At 37.4% G+C, this 22103-nt stretch overlaps 1 protein-coding gene across 11 annotated transcripts in view; it reads right to left on the bottom strand.

Moving 5' to 3' along the window:
- VSIG4 (V-set and immunoglobulin domain containing 4) overlaps positions 1 to 21860 on the bottom strand; it is a 69046-nt gene extending 47186 nt beyond the window's left edge. For 4 of the 11 annotated variants that reach the window (XM_072744870.1, XM_025987649.2, XM_025987650.2 and 1 more), the window contains exons 1-3: positions 21633 to 21811; positions 15584 to 15940; positions 14488 to 14769 (exon numbers count right to left, since the gene is read on the bottom strand). In XM_072744870.1, coding sequence (XP_072600971.1) covers positions 14488 to 14769; positions 15584 to 15940; positions 21633 to 21687 — 694 coding nt within the window. In that variant the 5' untranslated portion in view covers positions 21688 to 21811. Of the gene's footprint in view, positions 1 to 14487; positions 14770 to 15583; positions 15941 to 21632 lie in introns of all 11 variants that reach the window. The other 7 variants (XM_072744871.1, XM_072744869.1, XM_072744867.1 and 4 more) reach the window with 5 other exon arrangements.
- Positions 21861 to 22103: the final 243 nt, after the last annotated feature.

The raw sequence follows: 22103 nt of genomic DNA on the forward strand, positions 1-22103 counted from the left end.
TAAATTCTACACCTGAAACCAAACCAATTTTACCATATTATAGATTAACTAGAATTTTTTTTTAATTTTTTTTTATTTATTTATCTATGATAGGCACACAGTGAGAGAGAGAGGCAGAGACACAGGCAGAGGGAGAAGCAGGCTCCATGCACCGGGAGCCCGACGTGGGATTCGATCCCGGGTCTCCAGGATCGCGCCCTGGGCCAAAGGCAGGCGCCAAACCGCTGCGCCACCCAGGGATCCCGATTAACTAGAATTTAAGTTAAAAATTGAAAGGAAAAAAATAAATGACAACTACATAAAGCAGTAATGTTGATGTGATTATACTATATAAAGATAAAATTTGTTACAATAACAGCATAAAGGATGGGAGATGAAGTTATATAAAAGCAAATTTTTTATATATTATTGAAATTAAGATGATATGAATACAAAGTAGATTGTTGCAAATTAAGAATTAATGGTAACCACCTAGAAATATAAATATATTGTAGAAAAAACATGGGAATTACAGGGTGCATTAAATAATATCTATTTAACATCAAAGATATTAGTAATAGAGCAAGAGAGGAATAAGATAAAGAAGATATATATAAAATAAACTTAACCATAGAGAGCTAACCAGAAGGGAAGTGGATGGGGGTGTGGATTAAATAGGTGATGGGGATTAATGAGTTCACTTGTGATGGGCACCAGGTGTTTTGTGGAGGTGTTGAATCACTATTTTGTATACCTGAAACTAATATTATACTGTATGTTAACTGACTGGAATTCAAATTAAAACTTTAAAAAATAAAATAAAAAGAATATATATATATATATATATATATATATATATATATATATATATGAAATAAATGGGCAGACATAAATCCTATTTTATCAGCAATTATATTAAATATGAACAGATTAAATTATCAAATTTAAAAGCAGAGATTGTCAGAGTGAATAAGAAACAGAATGATGTGGAATCTAAAAAATAAATGAACAAGTAAAAGGTAGAATCAGACCTATACATACAGAGAACAAACTGATGGTTGCCAAAGGGAAAGGGAGTTGGGGGAAGGACAAAGTGGGTGAAAGGGAGTGGGAGATAGAGGCTTCTAATTATGGAAAGAATAACTCATGATAATAAAAGATACAAGGTAGGGAATATAGTTAATAATATTTCAATGGCATTGTGTGTTGGAATATGGGAGCTACACTTGTGGTGAGCATAGCATAACATATAGAGGTGTTAGATCACTATGTTGTACACCTGAAGCTAATGTAATATTGCGTGCCAACTGTACTCAAATTTTAAAAAATTAAAAAGGTGAACTTGCATGAAAGGAAAACAATCTAACTCATTACCATTGTATTTAGGATTCAAACACCTAAATGGTTTGAAAGTAAAAGGATGGAAAAAGATATGCCATGGAAACAGTACCTAAAAAAAAAAAAAAAAAAAAAAGCTGGGGTAGCTTTAAGAATATCCAACAAAATAAACTTAATGACAAAAATTGTTATCAGAGATAAAGGACATTTATAAAGTCAATCCATCAAGAAGATGTTACAATTATAATCATATATGCTTCTACAAAAAGAGCCCCAAAATACATGAAGTAAAAACTGACAGAATTTTGGAGAGAAATAAAAAATTCAACAATAATAGTTTGAGATTTCAGTACTTTAGTTTCAATTATGGATTTAAAAAATATACTAAAGACCAACAAGGAAATTGAAGACTTGAACAATACTGTTAACTAAATAGACCTAACTGACATACACAGAACACTTCACACAACAGCAGAATACACATGCTTCTCAAGTACATATGGAACATTATCTGGAATAGATCATGTTAAGCCACAAATTAAGGCTGAGTAAATCTAAAACAATTAAGATAATGAAAAGTATTTTCTCCAACCATAATGAAATGAAATTTAAAAAATACTTAACAAATGAAAATTAGAGAAAATCACAAATATGTAGAAATTAAATGACACATTCCCAATTAACCAGTGGATTAAATTTTAAAAACCATTAGGAAATTAGAAAACACTTTGAGATGATAAAAAATGAAAACACCATATGTTGAAACTTATTGAAAGCAGTGAAAGCATTAATCAAAGAAAAAATAATATATGTAAATACCTACATCAAAAAATAAGAAAGCTCTCAAGTCAATAATATGATCTTCCAACTTAAAAAGAAAACTATATTTCACTCAGCATAATACCCTCCAAATAAGTCAATCAGAAAAGGACAAGCATTATATGGTCTCATTCATTTGAGGAATATAAAAATTAGTGAAAGGAAATAAAGGGAAAGGAGAGAAAATGAGTGAAATATCAGTGAGGGTGACAAAACATGAGAGACACCTAACTCTGGGAAATGGACAAGGGGTAGTGGAAAGGGAGGTGGGTGGGGGGTTGGGGTGACTGGGTGATGGGCACTGAGGGGGGCACTTGGCGGGATGAGCACTGGGTGTTATGTTAAATGTTGGCAAATTGAACTCCAATAAAAAATTTAAAAAAGAAGGAAAATTATAAAGAAGAAAGCAAACTAAACAGGGAACAATCAGAAGGAAAAAATACAGATTTAGTAGAGATAAATGAAACAGTAAATATAAATTAATAGAGAAAAATCAACAAAATCAAAATTTGGTTATTAGAAATGATCAACACAATCGACAAGCCTTTGGCCAGACCAACCTAGAAAAGAGAGAGACGACTTAAATTGCTAAAATCTTTAATAAAAAAAAGAGACATTACTACTTACTTTATAGAAGTAAAAAATAATTATAAGGGGATACTATGAACAACTGTAAGACAATGAATTAGTTAAGACGTAATACACAAATGACTAGAAACTTACAAACTACTGAAACAGACTAAAGAAGAGATAGATAACCTGAATAGGCAGAATTTTAACAAGTAAAAAGATTGGACCTCTAATCAAATACCTTCCCATAAAGTAAAAGCTAGGCCCAGGTGGCTTCGCTGGTGAATTCTACCAAAGATTTAAAGATGCTCATTCTTAACCAATTCTTTAAAAAAATAGGTGAGGTAGCACTTCTCAACTTCATATATGAGACCAGTATTACCTTGATACAAAAGCAGAAAAAAACATGGAAAAAAAACCTAAGAACCAATATTTCTAGGGAACATTGGTGGCTCAGTGGTTGAGCATCTGCTTTTGGGTCAGGTCCTGATCCTGGGGTCCTGGGATGGAGTCCTGCATCAGGCTCCCCTCAGAATGCCTGCCTCTACCTCTGCCTATGTCCCTGCCTCTGTGTGTGTGTCTTTCATGAATAAACAAATAAAATCTTAAAAAAGAATCAATATTTCTTATGAATATAAATGTAAAACTACTTAGTAAAATACAAGCATATCAAATCCAGCAGCATATTAAAAGGATTATGCAACATGACCACTAGGGTTTATCCAAGGAAGGAAAGATTTGTTTAACATAAGAATATAAGTTAATGCAATACATTCTGTTAATTGAATAGAGGATATACAATCATCTTAATAGACACAGAAAATGCACTTGACATAATCCAATGTTCTTTAATTATTAAGAAAATCAATAAACTAGTAATAGAAACAACTATCTCAACTTGATAAGAATATTTACAAAAAAACCCACACAATGTCCACAATACCCAAACTGTGGAAGGAGCCTTGGTGTCCATCGAAAGATGAATGGATAAAAAAGATGTGGTCTGGGGATCCCTGGGTGGTGCAGAGGTTTGGCGCCTGCCTTTGGCCCAGGGCGCGATCCTGGAGACCTGGGATCGAATCCCACATCAGGCTCCTGGTGCATGGAGCCTGCTTCTCCCTCTGCCTGTGTCTCTGCCTCTCTCTCTCTCTCTGTGACTATCATAAATAAATAAATAAAGCAGTGCTCTTTAAAAAAAAAATGTGGTCTATGTATACAATGGAATATTACTCAGCCATTAGAAACGACAAATACCATTTGCTTCAACGTGGATGGAACTGGAGGGTATTATGCTGGTGGTGGAAAGGGAGGTGGGCGGGGGGTGGGGGTGACTGGGTGATGGGCACTGGGGGGGGCACTTGATGGGATGAGCACTGGGTGTTATTCTATATGTTGGCAAATTGAACACCAATAAAAAATAAATTAAAAAAACACACAGTTAGTACCATACTTAATGGTAAAAGACTGAATGCTTTTCCTGTAAGATCAAAAACAAGACAATAATGTCCAATCTCACCATGCTTATTTACCATTGTATTGTAGGTGCTGTCCAGTGAAATTATACCAGAAAAGAAAAGCATCCATATTGGAAAGAAAGAATACAATTATTTACATTTTCAAATAACATAATCATATATAGAAAATCCTAAAGAATTCATAACACAATTATTAGAGCTAACAAAGTAGTTTATCAAAGTTTTGGGATTTAGGGACAACATACATACATTAGTTGTATTTCTGTACACTAGCAACAAACTATCCAAGAAAAATGAAATTAAGAAAACAATTCTATTATACTGGCATCAAGAATAGTAAGTTACTCAGAAACAAATTTAACTAGAGGAGTACAAGACTTGTGTACTGAAAACTACAAGACACTGTTGAGTGAAGATTTGAATAACTGGTAAAACATCTCATGAATTGAAAGATTTAATATTGTTAAAGTGGTAATACTGTCCAAATCTGTAGAATCAATTCAATCATAACAAAATCTCAATTAACTATTTACAGAAATGGAAAAGTTGATCCTAAATGGATCAATATAGATCCATATGGAATTGCCACAGATTCTCAACAGCCAAAAAATTCTTGAAAAAGAAAAACAAAATTGGAAGACTCACTTATCAATTTCAAAACTTACTACAAAGTTATGGAAATCAAATAATGTGCTACTGGTATAAATATAGATATATAGACCATATAATACAATTGAGAGTCCAGAAATAAATCTGTATATCTTTGGTCATTAATATTTGACAAGACCACTAAGACCATTCAGTGGAAAAGCACAGTTTATTCAACTAATAATGCTGGGACAACCAGTTAATAAAATAATGAAAGTGGGCCCCTATCTCATGCTATATACAAAAAATTAGTTCAAAATTGATCAAAGACCTAAATATTAGCTAAAACTATAAACTTATTTAAAGAAAGCATAGTAGTAAATATTTATGACCTTGGGTTTGGTAGTAGATTCTTAGATATGACACTAAAATCACAAACATCAAATTAAAAAAATATATAAGTTGGACTTCATCAAAATTGAAAACTTTTGCACATCAAAGGACACTGTCAAGAAAGTGAAAAGCGACCTACAGAAGGGGATAAAATATTTTCAAACAATACTCTGAAAATAATCTAGTATTCAGATTATATTAAAAAACTCTTAAACTCAACAATTACAAAGGCAAATAGTCAGATTTTAAAATATGCAAACTTCCAATTATAAAATGAGATACAGGGATACAATGTATAGCATGGGAACTATAGTTAATAATATGTAACAACTTTATATGGTAACAGATGGTAGCTAGATTTATCATGGGGATCACTGCATAATGTTGAATTACCATGTTGCCATTTGCTTCAACATGGATGGAACTGGAGGGTATTATGCTGAGTGAAATAAGTCAACCGGAGAAGGACAAACATTATATGGTCTCATTCATTTGGGGAATACAAATAATAGTGAAAGGGAATAGAAGGGAAGGGAGAAGAAATGGGTAGGAAATATCAGAAAGGGAGACAGAACATGAAGACTCCTAACTCTGGGAAAAGAACTAGGGGTGGTGGAAGGGGAGGAGAGTGGGGGGTGGGGGTGAATGGGTGACAGGAACTGAGGGGGCACTTGACGGGATGAGCACTGGGTGTTATTCTGTATGTTGGCAATTGAACACCAATAAAAAAATAAATTTATTATTTAAAAAAATGAAGATAAAAAAAAGAATTACCATGTTGTACATCTGAAATTAATATAATATTGTATGTCAAATACACTTCAACAAAAACAATGTGCAAAGTATTTGAATAAGCTGTTTTCTGAAGAAGGCATATAAATGACCAATAAGCAAAGGATAAGATACTCAGCATCGTTAGTGATTAGGGACATGGAAACTGCAACCATGATGTGATACTATTTCACACTCATGTAGTTTGCTATAATTTCAAATACAATAGAAACTAAGTTTATGGAAATGTGGAGAAATTGCAACCCTCATATATTGCTGATAAGAATGTAAAATAGTGCAGCCACTTTGGAGAAGAGTTTGGCAGTTACTCAAAAAGTTAAACATAGAGTGACTGTATGACCCAGCAATTCCATTCTTAGTCATATACTTAAGGGAATTGGAAAAAAAAATCACATGAATATTTTTACATGATTGCTAATAATAATGTTATTCATAATAGCTAAAAAGTAGAAATAATACAAATTCCCATCAACTGATGAATGAATGATAACACATGCTATATCCATGCAATGAAATATTATTTAGCAATAAAAAGAATGCATACTACAATATGGATGAAGTTTGAAAACATTTTGCTAAGTAAAAGAAACCAGACACAAAAAGTCACATGTCGTATGGTTCTATCAATTCAAACACTCATCATAGATAAATCTGTAGAGACAGAAAGTAGATTAGTGATTTCTAGGGGTTGGAGGAATGGGAGATGAGAAGGACTCTTTAATGGGCATAGGGTTTATTTTGGGAGTGATTAATGTACTTTGGAAGTAGATAATGGTGATGTTTGCACGACCATCTGAACCACTGAATTGTATTCATTAATATATATATATATATAATATAATATATATATTTGCAATATATATATATATATATTCAGCATACATTGAACGTTGTAGTATGCAAAGTATATCTAATTTTAAAAAGATGTCAATGAAAGGCTTATAGAATTTCTTTAGGCTAAGAAAGAAGAACATTGCAGACAAGAAGAACAGCATGTTATGTTACAGATGTGGAGAGCGAAGCCTGGATGGGTAGCCTGGGGACAGACTAAGGGAGTTTAGGCTTTGTTTTTTGGTAGAAGGATCCATGGGGAGTAACAGAAGGTTTCTGAGGAAAGAATAAAAATTGCCCAACGTAAGTTTGGGGAAAATAATTCTGACAACAGTGTGGTGAGGATTTTGAAGGTGAGGGAGTGGCCTATTTTGTTCATTCATTTACAAATATTCATTAAGTGCATCCTGTGCTCCAAGTACTTTGCTAGACCATCAAGAACCAGTCATGGATTTTATATCTTGTGACATAAAATAGATACTCAATAAATGTTGAATAAGTGGATGGTTTGGTGAGGATGAATGGACATAGAGAAGTTATTTAAAAGGCTATTTAAATTGCTCAGGAAAAAAAGATGATGAAACTATGAGAATATGGGAAAAGAAAGACAGAGCTTAATAAGAGAGCTGATTTAGTAGTTAAATTCACAGCACTTGTTGATATTGATGATTATATGAAAGGTAAAGGAGAGGAGAGAGTCATAGATATTGCCAAAACTTCAAAATAAGTCTATGACAACACTTATGGTCAAAGAGATAAAGTAAGGAAAAGCCAGCAAAGGGGCCTGAGAAGGATAAGTCAGATAGGTTTTAGGAGAACCAAGATGGAATGGTGATATTGATAGTATAGGTTGAAAGATCCTTGAGGAGTAAGAAATGTCAACTGCTACCTTGATGTTGAGGAGAATGGGGGTGAATGAAGAAATCTTGAGCTTTGGTGATTTAGAGACCAGTGATGACTCCAGTTTGCAAAGTTGTTGTAGTGAATTAAGAGGGACATCACATGGAAACCTTTTCAGAACATTGGTAGTGATCATCGGAGAGAAATGCAGTGGCAGATGTTATTTACACATATGTATATTAGACTTAAATACATAAATATTATAATACCTACCTACCTACATACATACATACATATTAGGCTTAAGTATAGACTACTAAGTGGGGCAGGGAGTTAGATTAGCTGAGGTGAAAAGCACAGGTGGAGGGTTTGCTGTGGAGAGAAGAAAGTCATATCTTAACTCTGAGCCAAGAAGGAATAGGTAGGGAAATGTCAAGGCAGAGAGGGTAGTTGATAATATTCACTACTGTGATCAACAAAACCATGAGTTGGTTCTTTGAAAGAATTAATAAGATAGATAAACCATTAGCCAGCCTTATTAAAAACAAAAGAGAAAAGACTGTAATTAAAAAAATCACGAATGAAAAAGGAGAGATCACAACCAATACCAAGGAAACACAAATGATTTTAAAAACATATTATGAAAAAAAAACATATTATGAGCAGCCATATGCCAATAAATTAGGCAATCTAGAAAAAATTGACACATTTCTGGAAAACCACAAACTACAAAAAATGGAAAAGGAAGAAATAGAAAACATGAATAGGCCAATAACCAGGCAGGAAATGGAAGCAGTCATCAAAAAGATCCCAAGACACAAAAGTCCAGGGCCAGAAGGCTTCTCAGGGGAATTCTATCAAACGTTTAAAGAAAAAACAATACCTGTTCTACTAAAGCTGTTCCGAAGGTTACAAAGGGGTAGAACACTTCCAAACATGTTTTATGAGGCCAGCATCACCTTGAGTCCAAAACCAAAGACCCAACCAAAAAGGAGAATTATAGAGCAACATCCCTGATGAACACAGATGCAAAAACTCTCAACAAGACACTAGCCAATAGGATCCAACAGTACATTAAGAAGATTATTCACCATAACAAAGTGGGATTTATCCCCGGGATGCAAAGCTGGTTCCACACTCGTGGAATAAATCATATCAACAGGAGAAAAAACAAGAACCATATGATCCTCTGCATAGATGCAGAGAAAGCTTTTGACAAAACACAGCATCTATTCCTGATCAAAACTCTTCAGAGTGTAGGGATAGAGGGAACATTCCTCAACATCTAAAAAGCCATCTACGGAAAGCCCACAGCAAATATCATTCTCAATGGAGAAACACTGAGAGCCTTTCCCCTAAGATCAGGAACAAGACAGGGATGTCAACTCTCACCACTGCTATTCAACATAGTACTAGAAGTCCTAGCCTCAGCAATCAAGCAACTAAAAGAAATAAAAGGCATTCAAATTGGCAAAGAAGAAGTCAAATTCTCCCTCTTTGCAGATGACATGATACTGTGCATAGAAAACCCAAAAGACTCCACCCCAAGATTGCTAGAACTCATACAGCAATTCGGCAGTGTGGCAGGATACAAAACCAATGCTCAAAAATCAGTGGTATTTCTATACATTAACAATGAGACTGAAGAAGGAGAAATGAAGGAGTCAATCCCATTGACAATTGCCCCCAATAGCATAAGATACCTAGGAATAAACCTAACCAAAGAGGTTAAGCATCTATACCCTAAAAACTACAGAACACTTCTGAAAGAAATTGAGGAAGACACAAGGAGATGGAAAAATATTCCATGCTCATGGATTGGAAGAATTAATATTGTGAAAATGTCAATGTTACCCAGGGAAATTTACACATTTAATGCGATCCCAATCAAAACACCATGGGCTTTCTTCAGAGAGCTGGAACTAATCATCTTAAGATTTGTGTGGAATCAGAAAGGCCCTGAATAGCCAGGGGAATATTGAAAAAGAAAACCAGAGCTGGGGGCATCACAATGTTGGATTTCAAGTTGTACTACAAAGCTCTGATAATCAAGGCAGTATGGTACTGCACAAAAACAGATGCATAGATTAATGGAATAGAATAGAGAACCCAGAAATGGGCCCTCAACTCCATGGTCAACTAATATTCGATAAAGTAGGAAAGACTATCCACTGGAAAAAGGACAGTCTCGTCAATAAATGGTGCTGGGAAAATTGGACAGCCACGTGTAGCAGAATGAAACTAGGCCATTCCCTTACAACATACACAAAGATAAACTCAAAATGGACGAAAGATCTAAATGTGAGACAAGAATCCAATCCATCAAAATCCTAGAGGAGAACACAGGCAATACCCTTTTTGAACTTGGCCACAGCAACTTATTGCAAGATACATCTATGAAGGCATGGGAAACAAAAACAAAAATGAATTATTGGGACTTCATCAAGATAAAAAGCTGCTGCACAGCAAAAGAAATAGTCAACAAAACTAAAAGACAACCTACAGAATGGGAGAAGATATTTGCAAATGAGAGATAAACAGCTAGTATCCAAGATCTATAAAGAACTTATTAAACTCAACAGCAAAGAATCAAACAATGCAATCATGAAATGGGCAAAAGACATGAACAGAAATTTCACAGAGGAAGGCATAGACATGGCCAACAGGCACATGAGAAAATGTTCCACATCACTTGCCATCAGGGAAATACAAATCAAAACCACAATGAGATACCACTTCACACCAGTGATAATGGGGAAAATTAACAAGGCAGGAAACCACAAATGTTGGAGAGGATGTGGAGAAAGGGGAACCCTCTTACACTGTTGGTGGGAATGTGAACTGGTGCAGCCACTCTGGAAAACTGTGGAGGTTCCTCAAAGAGTGAAATATAGAACTACTCTATGACCCAGCAATTGCACTGCAGGGGATTTACCCCAAAGATACAGATGCAGTGAAACCGCTGGACACCTGCACCCCAATGTTTATAGCAGCCATGTCCACAATAGCCAAACTGTGGAAGGAGCCTCGGTGTCCATCAAAAGATGAATGGATAAAGAAGATGTGGTTTATGCATACAATGGAATATTACTCAGCCATTAGAAATGACAAATGCTCACCATTTGCTTCGACGTGGATGGATCTGGAGGGTATTATGCTGAGTGAAATAAGTCAATCGGAGAAGGACAAACAGTGTATGTTCTCATTCATTTGCAGAATATAAATAATAGTGAAAGGGAATAGAAGGGATGGGAGAAGAAATGGGTAGGAAATATCAGAAAGGAAACAGAGCATAAAGACTCCTAACTCTGGGAAATGAGCTAGGGGTGGTGGAAGGGGAAGAGGGCGGAGGGTGGGGTGAATGGGTGATGGGCACTGAGGGGGGCACTTGATGGGATGAGCACTGAGTGTTATTCTGTATGTTGGCAAATTGAACACCAATAAAAAATAAATTTATTATAAAAAAGATGTGAGATCTATCTATCTATCTATCTATCTATGCTCTATCTATCTTACATATCGTTAGATACCTATATCATCTATATCTATCTATATATCTATTTATATCATCTATATATCTTTCTATAGATAGATATATAGATGATAGATAAATAGATGATTATGATGATGATAGATGATAGATAGATGATAGATAGATAGATAGATACAATGGAATATTACTCAACCATTAGAAGCCATTAGAAATCGCAAATACCCACCATTTGCTTCAATGTGGATAGAAGTGGAGGGTATTATGCTGAGTGAAGTAAGTCAATCAGTGAAGGACAAACATTATATGGTCTCATTCATTTGGGGAATATAAAAAATAGTGATAGGGAATAAAGGGGAAAGGAGAGAAAATGAGTGGAAAATATCAGTAAGGGTGACAGAAGATGAGAGATTCCTAACTCTGGGAAATGAACAAGGGGTAGTGCAAAAGGAGGTGGAAAGGCGGATGGGGTGACTAGGTGATGGGCAGTGATGGGGGCACTTGATGAGATGAGCACTCGGTGTTATGCTATATGTTGGCAAATCGAACTCCAATAAAAAAAAATACAAAAAAAAGTCACAACTCATGTGTCTCTGGATATTCTCAAAGAAGGAGGACGTAACTTCATGTTCTGAGAGTAGGTCTGGAGGCCCAAAATAAAGTGAAAATGTTCTGAACTCCTGCTATCAGGAATGGGACAAAAATAAGAAAACTGGTAAATAGCACAAGGATGGGCAATTCACATTATACAGCATGAAATTAAAGTGGTATCAGTTTCATCTCTGCTATTTTGTGTGTTTGTTTTATCAGGAATGCTTAGCAGTGCATGAGTGTGAAAAAGGGCAAAGCATACAGGGCCTTCCCAGAACTGAGGCACTGCGTAAAGGATGAGACAAAGGGATGACAGCTCAGAGCTACATAGTCAGAGATGATACAGGGAACCAGAATCATGGAGCCAGTTTGAGGTATAGAAGAAAGAAGTCTTGGAGAGCAGGGAAGTGTACAAGGCCTTCTTTGAGCCTGTTTCCTTTTTCATCAGTAGGGGGCATTGTTAAGCACTGCCTAACAGCTATGTTGTCTGTAAGCATAAACTTTGATAAGGAATAGGCAAGTTGATTGGTTGTAAGCAAGGTCTTTCCCAAATGGGCTAGGAACTAATTCACAGAAAGGTGAGAATTTTCAACTTATCTCTATGAAGTATAAAGTTCTTGGACTTTCTGGCCATGCAATGTTCTCTCTGCTTGACCATATTGTCAACTCTCAGAGAATTGGACCATATAATTCCTTAACAGTGAGATTGCCCTTGTTCCTCCAATTAGTAGACCAAACCGTACAGCACACACATATGCATTACAACTCAACTTCGGGAAAGAAATCCTTCTAGATAAACTTAGAAGTCTCAAACTAACATTAGTTTCCTATTCTAAATACAGCCAGCATGGTAATTTTCCTTAAACAGTGCTATATTCTGAGGATAGCAATTTTCAGGTGGCTCTTAGGATAAGTACTTAAAAGCAGTTAGTTCCCAACGTATTTTGGGAAATGGCAGCCTTGTTGGAATAAATGTCTTCCCTTCCAGGGTGATCTCTTGGAAGGCAACAAAATTCATTTAGTTATATCACTGCTGGGCTGTTCAATTAAACCTCAGCCTGCAGCCTTTATGTACATAGTTTGTAGTAATCCCAGGATAATGCTGTATGAAATAGCCAGATTGATTTACCAAAGCCAATGTTCATTGCGACTTCAACCAGAACTTTCATTTGACTTTAAGAAGAAGATGGGGGGGTGGTATTAAGGAAACTATGTAGATATCTGGGTTTTTATTTCACGAAGCAAAACTAAACACAAACAATAAAATAACAATAAGAAATCCTCACTGAACAAAACAAACAAAAAGCAATGACATATCACCTTATACCTGTCAGAATGGTTAAAATAAAAAATACAAGCCATAACAAGTATTGGTGAAGATGTGGAGAAATCACTTCATACACTATTGGTGAGAATGCAAACTGGTAGAGCTACTATGTAAAACAATATGGAAGTTTTCAAAAAAATTAAAAATATAAATACTATATGATCCAATAATTCTGACTTTAGGAATTTACTCACAGAAAATGAAAACACTAAGTTGAAAAGATATGTATACCTCTATGTTTATTGCAGCATTATTTACATTAGCCATGATATAAAAGCAACTTAAGTGTCCATCGATAGACAAAAGGATAAGGAAGGTGTGATATATATTACGTTGATATAATATCTGTATATTACACAGCCATAAAAGAGGATAAATTTATGTCATTTGAGACAAAATGGATGAACCTAGAGGGTATTAAGCTAAGTGAAATATGTCAAACTAAGAAAGGCAAATACTGGGGTGCCTAGATGGCTCAGTTGGTTGAATGTCTGACTTCATCTCAGGTCATAGTCTTGGGATCCTGGAATCAATCCCTGGATCAGGCTCTCTACTCAGCGAGGAGTCTCCTTGTCCCTCTCCCTCAGCCTCTGTCCTCCTGCTAGTGCTTTCTCTGTCTCTCTCATACATACATACATACATACATACATACATACATACATACATACATAAAAAGACCATATCGGGCCAAAGAAATGAATAAACAAAAAGTAGAATCAGACCCATTAATGCAGAGAACAAACTGATTTTTGCCAGAGTGGATGTGTGAGGAGACATGAGAGATACAGGCTTCCAGTTAGGGAATAAAAGAAGTTTAAAAGGCACAGTAAAAGGAACATAGTCAATGACATTGTAATAGTGATATAATTGCAGCTACACTTGTGGTGAACACAGAATAATGTATAAACTTGTCAAATCACTATGTTGTCTACCTGAAACTAATATAACACTGTGTGTCAACTATATTAAAAAAAAAAGACAACAAACAAATAAATAAGATTCAACCATAAGAGACAATCAGACATAATGGAAAGAGTATGTTATCTGTGTGCAAGTTCCAACTTGAACTTCCTAACTGTGAGCTCCTGGGCAAATAAATGTCCCTTTCTGATTTTCAGCTTCTTCTGTAGATTGAGAGTAATTATAGCTATCTCATGAGATAGATACGGGATTCAATTACAAAATGCGTGTTAAATTCTTGTGAACTGTATCTGGCAAATATGATTTAATTAGTGAATGTCACTTTCCCCTTTACTGTCTTTATCTTCTTAACCTACAACATGACAGGCATTGTCTCCAGCCTTATTATCATCAGTCCAGAATTTTTCTTTCTTTGTGATTGTGCAACCCAGGACACCCTCTATCTCCACACATACAAACTCTCTTCTCTGTACAAGGTATCTTCAGTACAAGATGGTCCATTGCAAGGATCACCAAAAGAAAGGGTTGCTCACCTTTGACCACAAACTTCACAATGTTGCTGCGCTGCTCAGAGCCTACCCGGCCTTTGGCAGCACAGAAATAGGAGCCAGAGTCAGCCACCATAGCATGCTTGAAGAGTAGAGTACTCAACACTGCTACTTTGATAGGTTCTTGATTGTTGGTCTGTTCCTTGTACCAAACATAACTGATGGGAGGAGAACCCCAAGCCTGGCATTGAAGGCTAATCCTCATTCCCCGGGGCACTGTGAAGCCATAGCCACTGCCAGTCGTCACTGTGGGTTTGGAAACAGAGACTGCAAATGGAAGACAAAAGCAGAGGCTCTGGGAAGTTATAAGGATATGTGAAGACAAGGCTGAGTCATCCTTGCTAGGTATAGAGATAATTATATATCTGCAAAGGACAATAAAAAGGGCTACTTATTTAGGAGGGGAGTAAGAAATAGGATAATGTAAATAAAAATAGCTTCCTTTGGAATATTAGGTACTGTTTTGTGTTATCAACATTTTGGATAATCCAGAGTTAAAAATCAATTGATATATATATATATATATATATATATATATATAGAGAGAGAGAGAGAGAGAGAGAGAGAGAGAGAGGTTTCTTTAGGCTTTAGTAGACAGAGATTTTGGGTTGTTGGCAGTAGTTTTGGATTATCAGGGATTACCAGGACCAGGATTTTCACAAAATTGTCAAATCAGCAAAATGTATCTTGGCTAAACCCAGTATCCCTTTCCCCAGAGCTTCTTTGTCAGTATCTATTTACCCTCTAATATCCTGATTAGATAGATATACTCATTTTTATGACTTTCAAGAACCAGAGCCCAAGGAGGGCAACCAGGGTGTGGATGCTAAAATTTCTGGGACACTTGAAGGGGTAGAGATTTAAAAGCCAGAAACCCTTCCCAACATTTCTTAAATTATACTATGAGAGTGATGATCCTGAGGACCCTCTGCCTTTCCACATTTCCTGATTAACACATATGACTGGAAAAAGCCTGTGTAAAAGTGAACAAAATTATCTGGGTTTCTAGAGGTTTTCTAGGATTATAGTCTTCTATTTGGTCTTTGTCTATCAGTGCTTTCCTACTCTCACAGTGACTTACCTTTCTGGATGCGTAGAGCGATGATCTTATCTCTCACCACTTGGTTGCCACTAGGGGTCTGCCAAGTGACTTCACACGTGTAGTGGCTCCGGTCATCCATTTCCAGGGTATTCAGTTGGAGGGACACATCTCCTGGAACCTCGTGATTCACTTGCAGGCGGCCTCGGTACTTTGCTAGCTGGATATGGTCTCCAGAGGAATCACGTAGGAAGATGGTGACTGGGTCCCAGCCACGTTGTACTAGCCACTTTACCATGACTTGAGAGTAGCCTTGCAGAGGACCATAGGTGCAGGGAATATTCACATCCCCCTTCCAAGGCCCTGTCACACTTTCAGGTGCTTCCAGGATGGGATGGCCTGAAGAGGAGGAAGAAAGCAGACATAGATGGCACACCCACCTGGGACCTAGGATGGCAGTGGAGGACTTCAAGAGGCTTCTGAGACACCTCTCAAATTTCCTTCCATCATATTTTCAGATTCCATGTTCCCTTTTGTTCTCTGCCAGCCTTCCCATCAATCAGAAACAGTCCTCAGAAGGAAATCTCCCAGCACTGTTTGGCTCTTGACAGTTTCAAGTTCCTTTCCTGTCACTGCCTTGCTTTGAGATGACCCTGGATAAGTCACTTTCCACCATGAGGACCCATTTTATTAATCTATAATGTAGAGAGTATGAATGGAATGATCTCTAAGCTTTCTTCAAACTCTGAAATTCTGTAAGTCTATAAAAAAGAACTTCTTTCAATGTTTTTCAAAGGAAGCATAGGAGCAAATGTTGAATAGTTGTATCTGGGATATTTTACTATGTAATTATATACCTGGAGAAATGTGGGGACTGCAGAGCTAAGAAAGAAAGGGCCATATTCCCTGCTCATTTCCTATTGCTCCCTCAGAAAGTCTCAGTATTTTGATCCCTAACGCTAAGCTCTTCTTTGGAAGGAAGGAAGGACACAGACAAAGGGCAATTCTGAGGGTGGAAATTTGTGTGAAATGTTTAACAAAAATCATTAGTTATTGTTGAATTTGAAATCTGCACTTTGTAAACTTGACCTTTTTTTCTGACATCTCTTTCTGTATTTCACTTTTGGTTTCTTTTAGGTTTCACCAAATGTATATTGGAAAATTCCATCCTGAGGAAGAATGGAGAGGAAAATGTCTGAAGAGGAAAAAGGTCTGAATAAAATCCTAGAGCTGGCTGTGGTAAGGATGGTAGTAGGACCAATAGGAGATTGCTCATTAGTGTGCTGGGGAGGGAAGAATAGGGGAGAGGAATTGGGGGGGGTGACAGAGCCATCATTTCCTACTAGAAATTTTCATTCATAAGCTCTTATTTTGAGGATTTTGTGTTTTATTTAACTTTAACCAGGAGTGAGGGATTGTATGTAGACAATTTCTTTATATCTGTCCTAGAAGAAGGAGGTTCAAAATGTAAGATGTTACTGAATAAATGCCGGTTATGTAGCCCAATATTCCCAGGCTTCAGTCAAACAGATAATAGGATGGGAGGATTCTTGCTCTTGGAATTTATTGCCAAATACTAAGTACCACTGATGTGGCCGCACTAGCCTGTGTCCTCATCAGAGATTCTTAAAACATTACCAGCATATTTTGGCCAAGGTAAAAGTGTTGAGTAAAAAGAGTAAATAAACATGAGACCATGTTGTTAAATCCACCACATAGTTTCTGGAGTGTTTCAAATTGAGCAGGGAGCAGAACTCTGACCCACAAATGGGAGTGCGATAGGGGAAGATTTTGGTTTGCCCTAACAATGAACTTTATAATTAATCAGAACTGTTTATTGATAGACTAAGTGGTCTGGAAGAAGTAGTGGGCTTTGTTTAGGTCTTGGACAGCATTACTCTTTAAGGTCCCTTCCACTTCTAGATGGTTCAGTGCTTATAGACTACAATGGAAATGGAAGTTAAATAATTTTATTTTCTAGGTGGTGGTGAACTTTCACCAGATGGTAGTGAGTTTTATTGTTCTATTGCTGGTCCAGACCACCATATGCATACAGACATGGATTATCATCATCATGAACACATACGTGTCACTTGCAAGCACACACATACCGGCCTTAAGCCCCATGAAAACCATTTAAGCCTTTTGGTTTAATGTGCTCTTTTTTTTTTAATGTGCTCTTTCTTACTAATCTTCTTCCAGCTCTCCCAAATCTGCTGCCCCTCCTCTGAAAAGCATTCTCACACTCTTTTCCCGACAAAAAGGCAGCAATCTGTTGTGAGGACATCTGGAACAGCTGAAAATGCCTTTGTTATGTGTTTGTATGTCTTCTCTCTGACCTTGGGGGAACTGCTTGTATAACCCTCTCTGGAAACTTCCTGGGGATTCTTATATAGTCCACTCTGGTCTGTCAAGATTGTAAATAGCCAGTCTCAATTTTTCAGTCTTGAAAGTCACTTCTAAAAGTAGGTCAGGGTTGACTCTTTCCCCTACATTCCAGAATAGGGGTATGGGACAGGGTTAGTAACCAGATTTCTAAGAATTACCTGTTTTTTCCCCTTTTATTTTTTTCTTCCCCTCTCCTACCTTCTTTCCTTCCTTCAACCCTTTCTTCCATCTAGCTTCTATTCTTCCTCCTTCTTTTTCTTGTTTTCTCTTCTTCCTCCTCTTGCTTCATTGGTATCACAAAGAGGAAGTGTAGGGTAGGCACAGGGCATCACACACACAAAGACCTTGTACTCTGATCTCCAAAGTGAAGGTAACCTCAGTATAATTGACTTACACCTTCCAACTATCCTTGCGGTTCTCAGAGAGACTAGGGAAACACTGAAGAGTAGCACCTAGCGAGATCAGGAAAATAGCAAAAGACTACATGATGTAGTAAGAAGAATAACACCAATAAAAGTCCAAGGTTTGTCTTAACATGTGACCTGTGTCACCACATCTCTGTGCAACCTTGAGTAAATTGCTAAACCTATCTGAGCTTCAGGTCATCAATAAAATGGAGGTAATAATAAGCCTTCCATGGAGGGTTATTTTGATGATCAAATGAGCTTATAGCTGTGAAAGCACATAGAATAATGGCTGGCATTCAGTAAGTGCTGGATAAATGCCAGTTCTGTTTCATACCTTCAAAAGAAACTTGTATTGATTCTTCTTATATTATAGAAGTCCCCTATATGTCTTCCCCAGAGTGGACAGATTGATTAGATTGGATTAGATCTTTGTCAGCTCTAATGATGACATGAAGGAGAAGTTAGCACATGAGAAGGTAAACAGCTACCCTCACCGACCTGAGGGAACCTCTGAAGTTATGGGGAGGAAATAGGCCATCGTTGGATTATAAGGCAGTTAAAAAGGACAGAGTAGCCTGTATCTACAGCAACAGGGCTGGCTTGAAAGCCAATATGAAATGTTGGTGAAATTAAGCAATACACCTATCTTTCCTGGAAGACTGGGTAGGGAAAATCTATTTCAGGAAAACCTCACCTCCTGGGGGAATATTCTGCCCATTATAGATCCAAGAAAACCACTAAATTTTGAGATATTTGGTGTAACAGGGCTTGAGGTACCAGGAAATACAGAATTTCAAGACTTCTAGAATGGCAGAGCTGCAAAAGCTTTTAGTTGCTTTCCTCCATAATACATATAGACAAGCTGAGAGAGAAACATGATTATCCAAAGTCATAGAAAGCAGGAGCTGAGCTTGGCCTAGAGGCCTAGAATAAAGATGCTACACTGCCTTCTTACCTTATTCATCTAATAGCCACAACTGAAACTAGTAACCCCTTACTTGGGCCTACTTGACATGGCTTAAAGGATGTTATTCTAGGATAATATCCACCTAACTTCCTAGGAAAAAATCCCTATCTGCTGGCTACTTTCTGAAAAGCCTTTCCCAGACTTTGCTCTCCTTTCTCAGGGAAAAATTGATTTTCTTCAAATTGATTTCCTCCACAGGAGGAAAACCAGGGCTAGGCATCGACTCAAGGGGCTTTACTGAAAAATAATTTAATTTGAGAAAGAGGTGACAGTACTGAAGCCCATTCTGGTTATAGGAACTGGACTTGGAAAAGCAAAATCTGGGGCCTATGTAACAGTTATAAAGAAAGGAAAGGCTTTCTGGGCAAAGGCCCATTTATAGAGCCAATTCTGGGTCCCTTTTTAAATCTTCCTCTTCTCACCATAACATAAAGTGAGCTCTTCCCAGAATCCCACATCTCCATGTCTGGCCTCTCTCCCTCTCTTGGGTTGACTCCTGGATAGAATATTAGCTTAGATAATAGATGTTAATAAAATATTTACAATGTTTATAAAATAAAAATTTATTTTTTATTATGATTTATGTTTATATTTTTAAAATAATTTATTTTTATTATGATTATTTCAACATGTGTCTTTGACCTAGCAGCTGATTCTGGCCCTTAGAAGCTTTGTAGAAGTGAATCTACAGTTCTAAAGTGCTGCTCAGCTGGCAGGATCCTTTGAGGCCAGCCAAGCTGACCTCCTCACTGTAAAAATAGCCTAGAAACACTGAGATCCAAGGAGAGGGAATGTGTTAATGGTCATTCAGTTTGTCCAGAGCTTCAGGTCTATAGTGTTGAACACTCCACACAAAAGGAAGACCTGCTTCCAGGTCTAGAGGACTTCACAGGCTGAGGAGGGAACAATATACATGAGAGCACTCACATGTAACCACACACGATTTACCTTTAACATGTACAGGATGTTACCCTGAGTCCCAGTCCTGTCTCTGTATGCATTAGCTCAAGCTAACAGATTTGGAGAAAATAGAAAGGGGCACTCTAAACATGTTAGAGAATGAAAATATTTTATCTGTTAAAGAAAGCACTATTATTTAGTAGTAGTAGCTCTGCCACTAATTCTCTGTGGCCTGGAGCCCAGTTTTTCCCTCCCAGGAGACTTAATTTAATATCCCTTTTACCTTTAGGTTCTAGAATTTGATTGGTCACAGATAGAGTAGCACAATTTGAGTCAGCTATGAAAAGCTGAGTTCTTATCACATAGGAGACACCAAGCTAACATACATCTGGCCTCTCCCTTTAAAGATATGGAACAAGCAGAGATTCAGCAAGAACATCTTTGGGTGTTCTTGGGTCTCACTTAGCTATTACTTAGGCTTAGCTACCTAAAAATCTATCTCAATTCTCATGGATATAAAAGAAGATGGAGAAATACCCAAGGACATAATGTTTCTATAGGATAGTCAGACCTCTTTTAGGATATATATCCAGCATTAATTTCTCAAAGGTAGCCTGGAAAAACTGGTCCATATTCACACGGAAGTGAGTTTCCCCAGGAGGTAGTAAGAAACAAGCCTTGTGAAGACCAGTTGAAGGAGTTAGGGCTTGTTTATCTTGGAGAAGAGATGAATCAAGGGGACATGATGTCTGCCCTCAGAACTCTAAAGGGTTGTCACAGCATCGAGGGAGTAGATATGTTCTATGTGTCTCCAAGGAACACAGCTGCAGACTTAGGATAGAAGCCACAAGGAAATGAACTTAGTTAAATACAAGGAAGAACTTCTTAACATTTGGAACTGCCCTTGTATAGACTACATAGTCTGGAAAAGTGGCCAATTCTCAGTCACTGGACATATGTGAACAGATATTTTGAGCACTGTTCATAGGAGTGAAGAGTGGGTTTAGGTCAATTTTAAGGTCCAATCTAGCTATTAGATAACATTCCTTCTTTGAAGGTTATGCATCTTAACAAGCATCAAGACCTGGAGACAGAGGGGTTAAGGTATAACTATAGAATTTCAGGTGAAAGAAAATGGAGGAGGGATTTGGGTGGCATTGGGCACCTTCTTAATGTCCCAGAGATATGGCAAGTACTAGAAAATCATGTGGATGTTTTTCAAGAGAGGATCCTTTTCATTTTTTCCCAAACTTACCTCCTGGCTTCTTCAGCAGTCTTCACCTACTCAAAGCTGAAAGAATCTGCAGCACTATGTGAGAACACTCGCCTATTCAGCAGAAATAGACTTTCCTCAGTAGCCATTCAGTTCCAACCCCCCAGCCTTTTTCCCATGCCAGCAGTGGTAACCAGTCCCCTTCTGCTGCCTTACCATAGGTAACCACTGTTAGGTGGCCCAGGAACAGGAGGCCCAGTAAGAGCCCCATCACAGCCAGAATCCCTTTTGTCCTTTCTTCTAGACTCCTGATATCAAAGTTGCTTAGACTTCTGATGGCTGCCAGTGTCTGTGCCTACTCAGTTCCCTTCCTCCTCTATATCTCTCACTTGGACTCCCAGCCCCATCTCACATTCTCCTTCCTTCCCTATTTCAGCACAAGTCACATGAGCACCTCTTCCCTCCCCTGCCTGGGATTGGAGGTTCAGGGTGAGTGAAGCAATTCTTCCCCCTGCTAGGATATTGACTTGACTTTCCATGGAACCAATAGGTCTCTCTGGTCTTTGGTCTCCCAGGCTGTGTTTATTTTGAGTTTCTTCCACAAGACTCAGAGGTTTGAGGGGGGTGACCTTTGGGATGAGTTTTCTCTCTCCAATATAGGGCTATTTTCCTTTTTGGTGGGCCTGG

Source organism: Vulpes vulpes, chromosome X (assembly GCF_048418805.1).
Source record: "Vulpes vulpes isolate BD-2025 chromosome X, VulVul3, whole genome shotgun sequence".
NCBI classification, from domain to species: Eukaryota; Metazoa; Chordata; class Mammalia; order Carnivora; family Canidae; genus Vulpes; species Vulpes vulpes.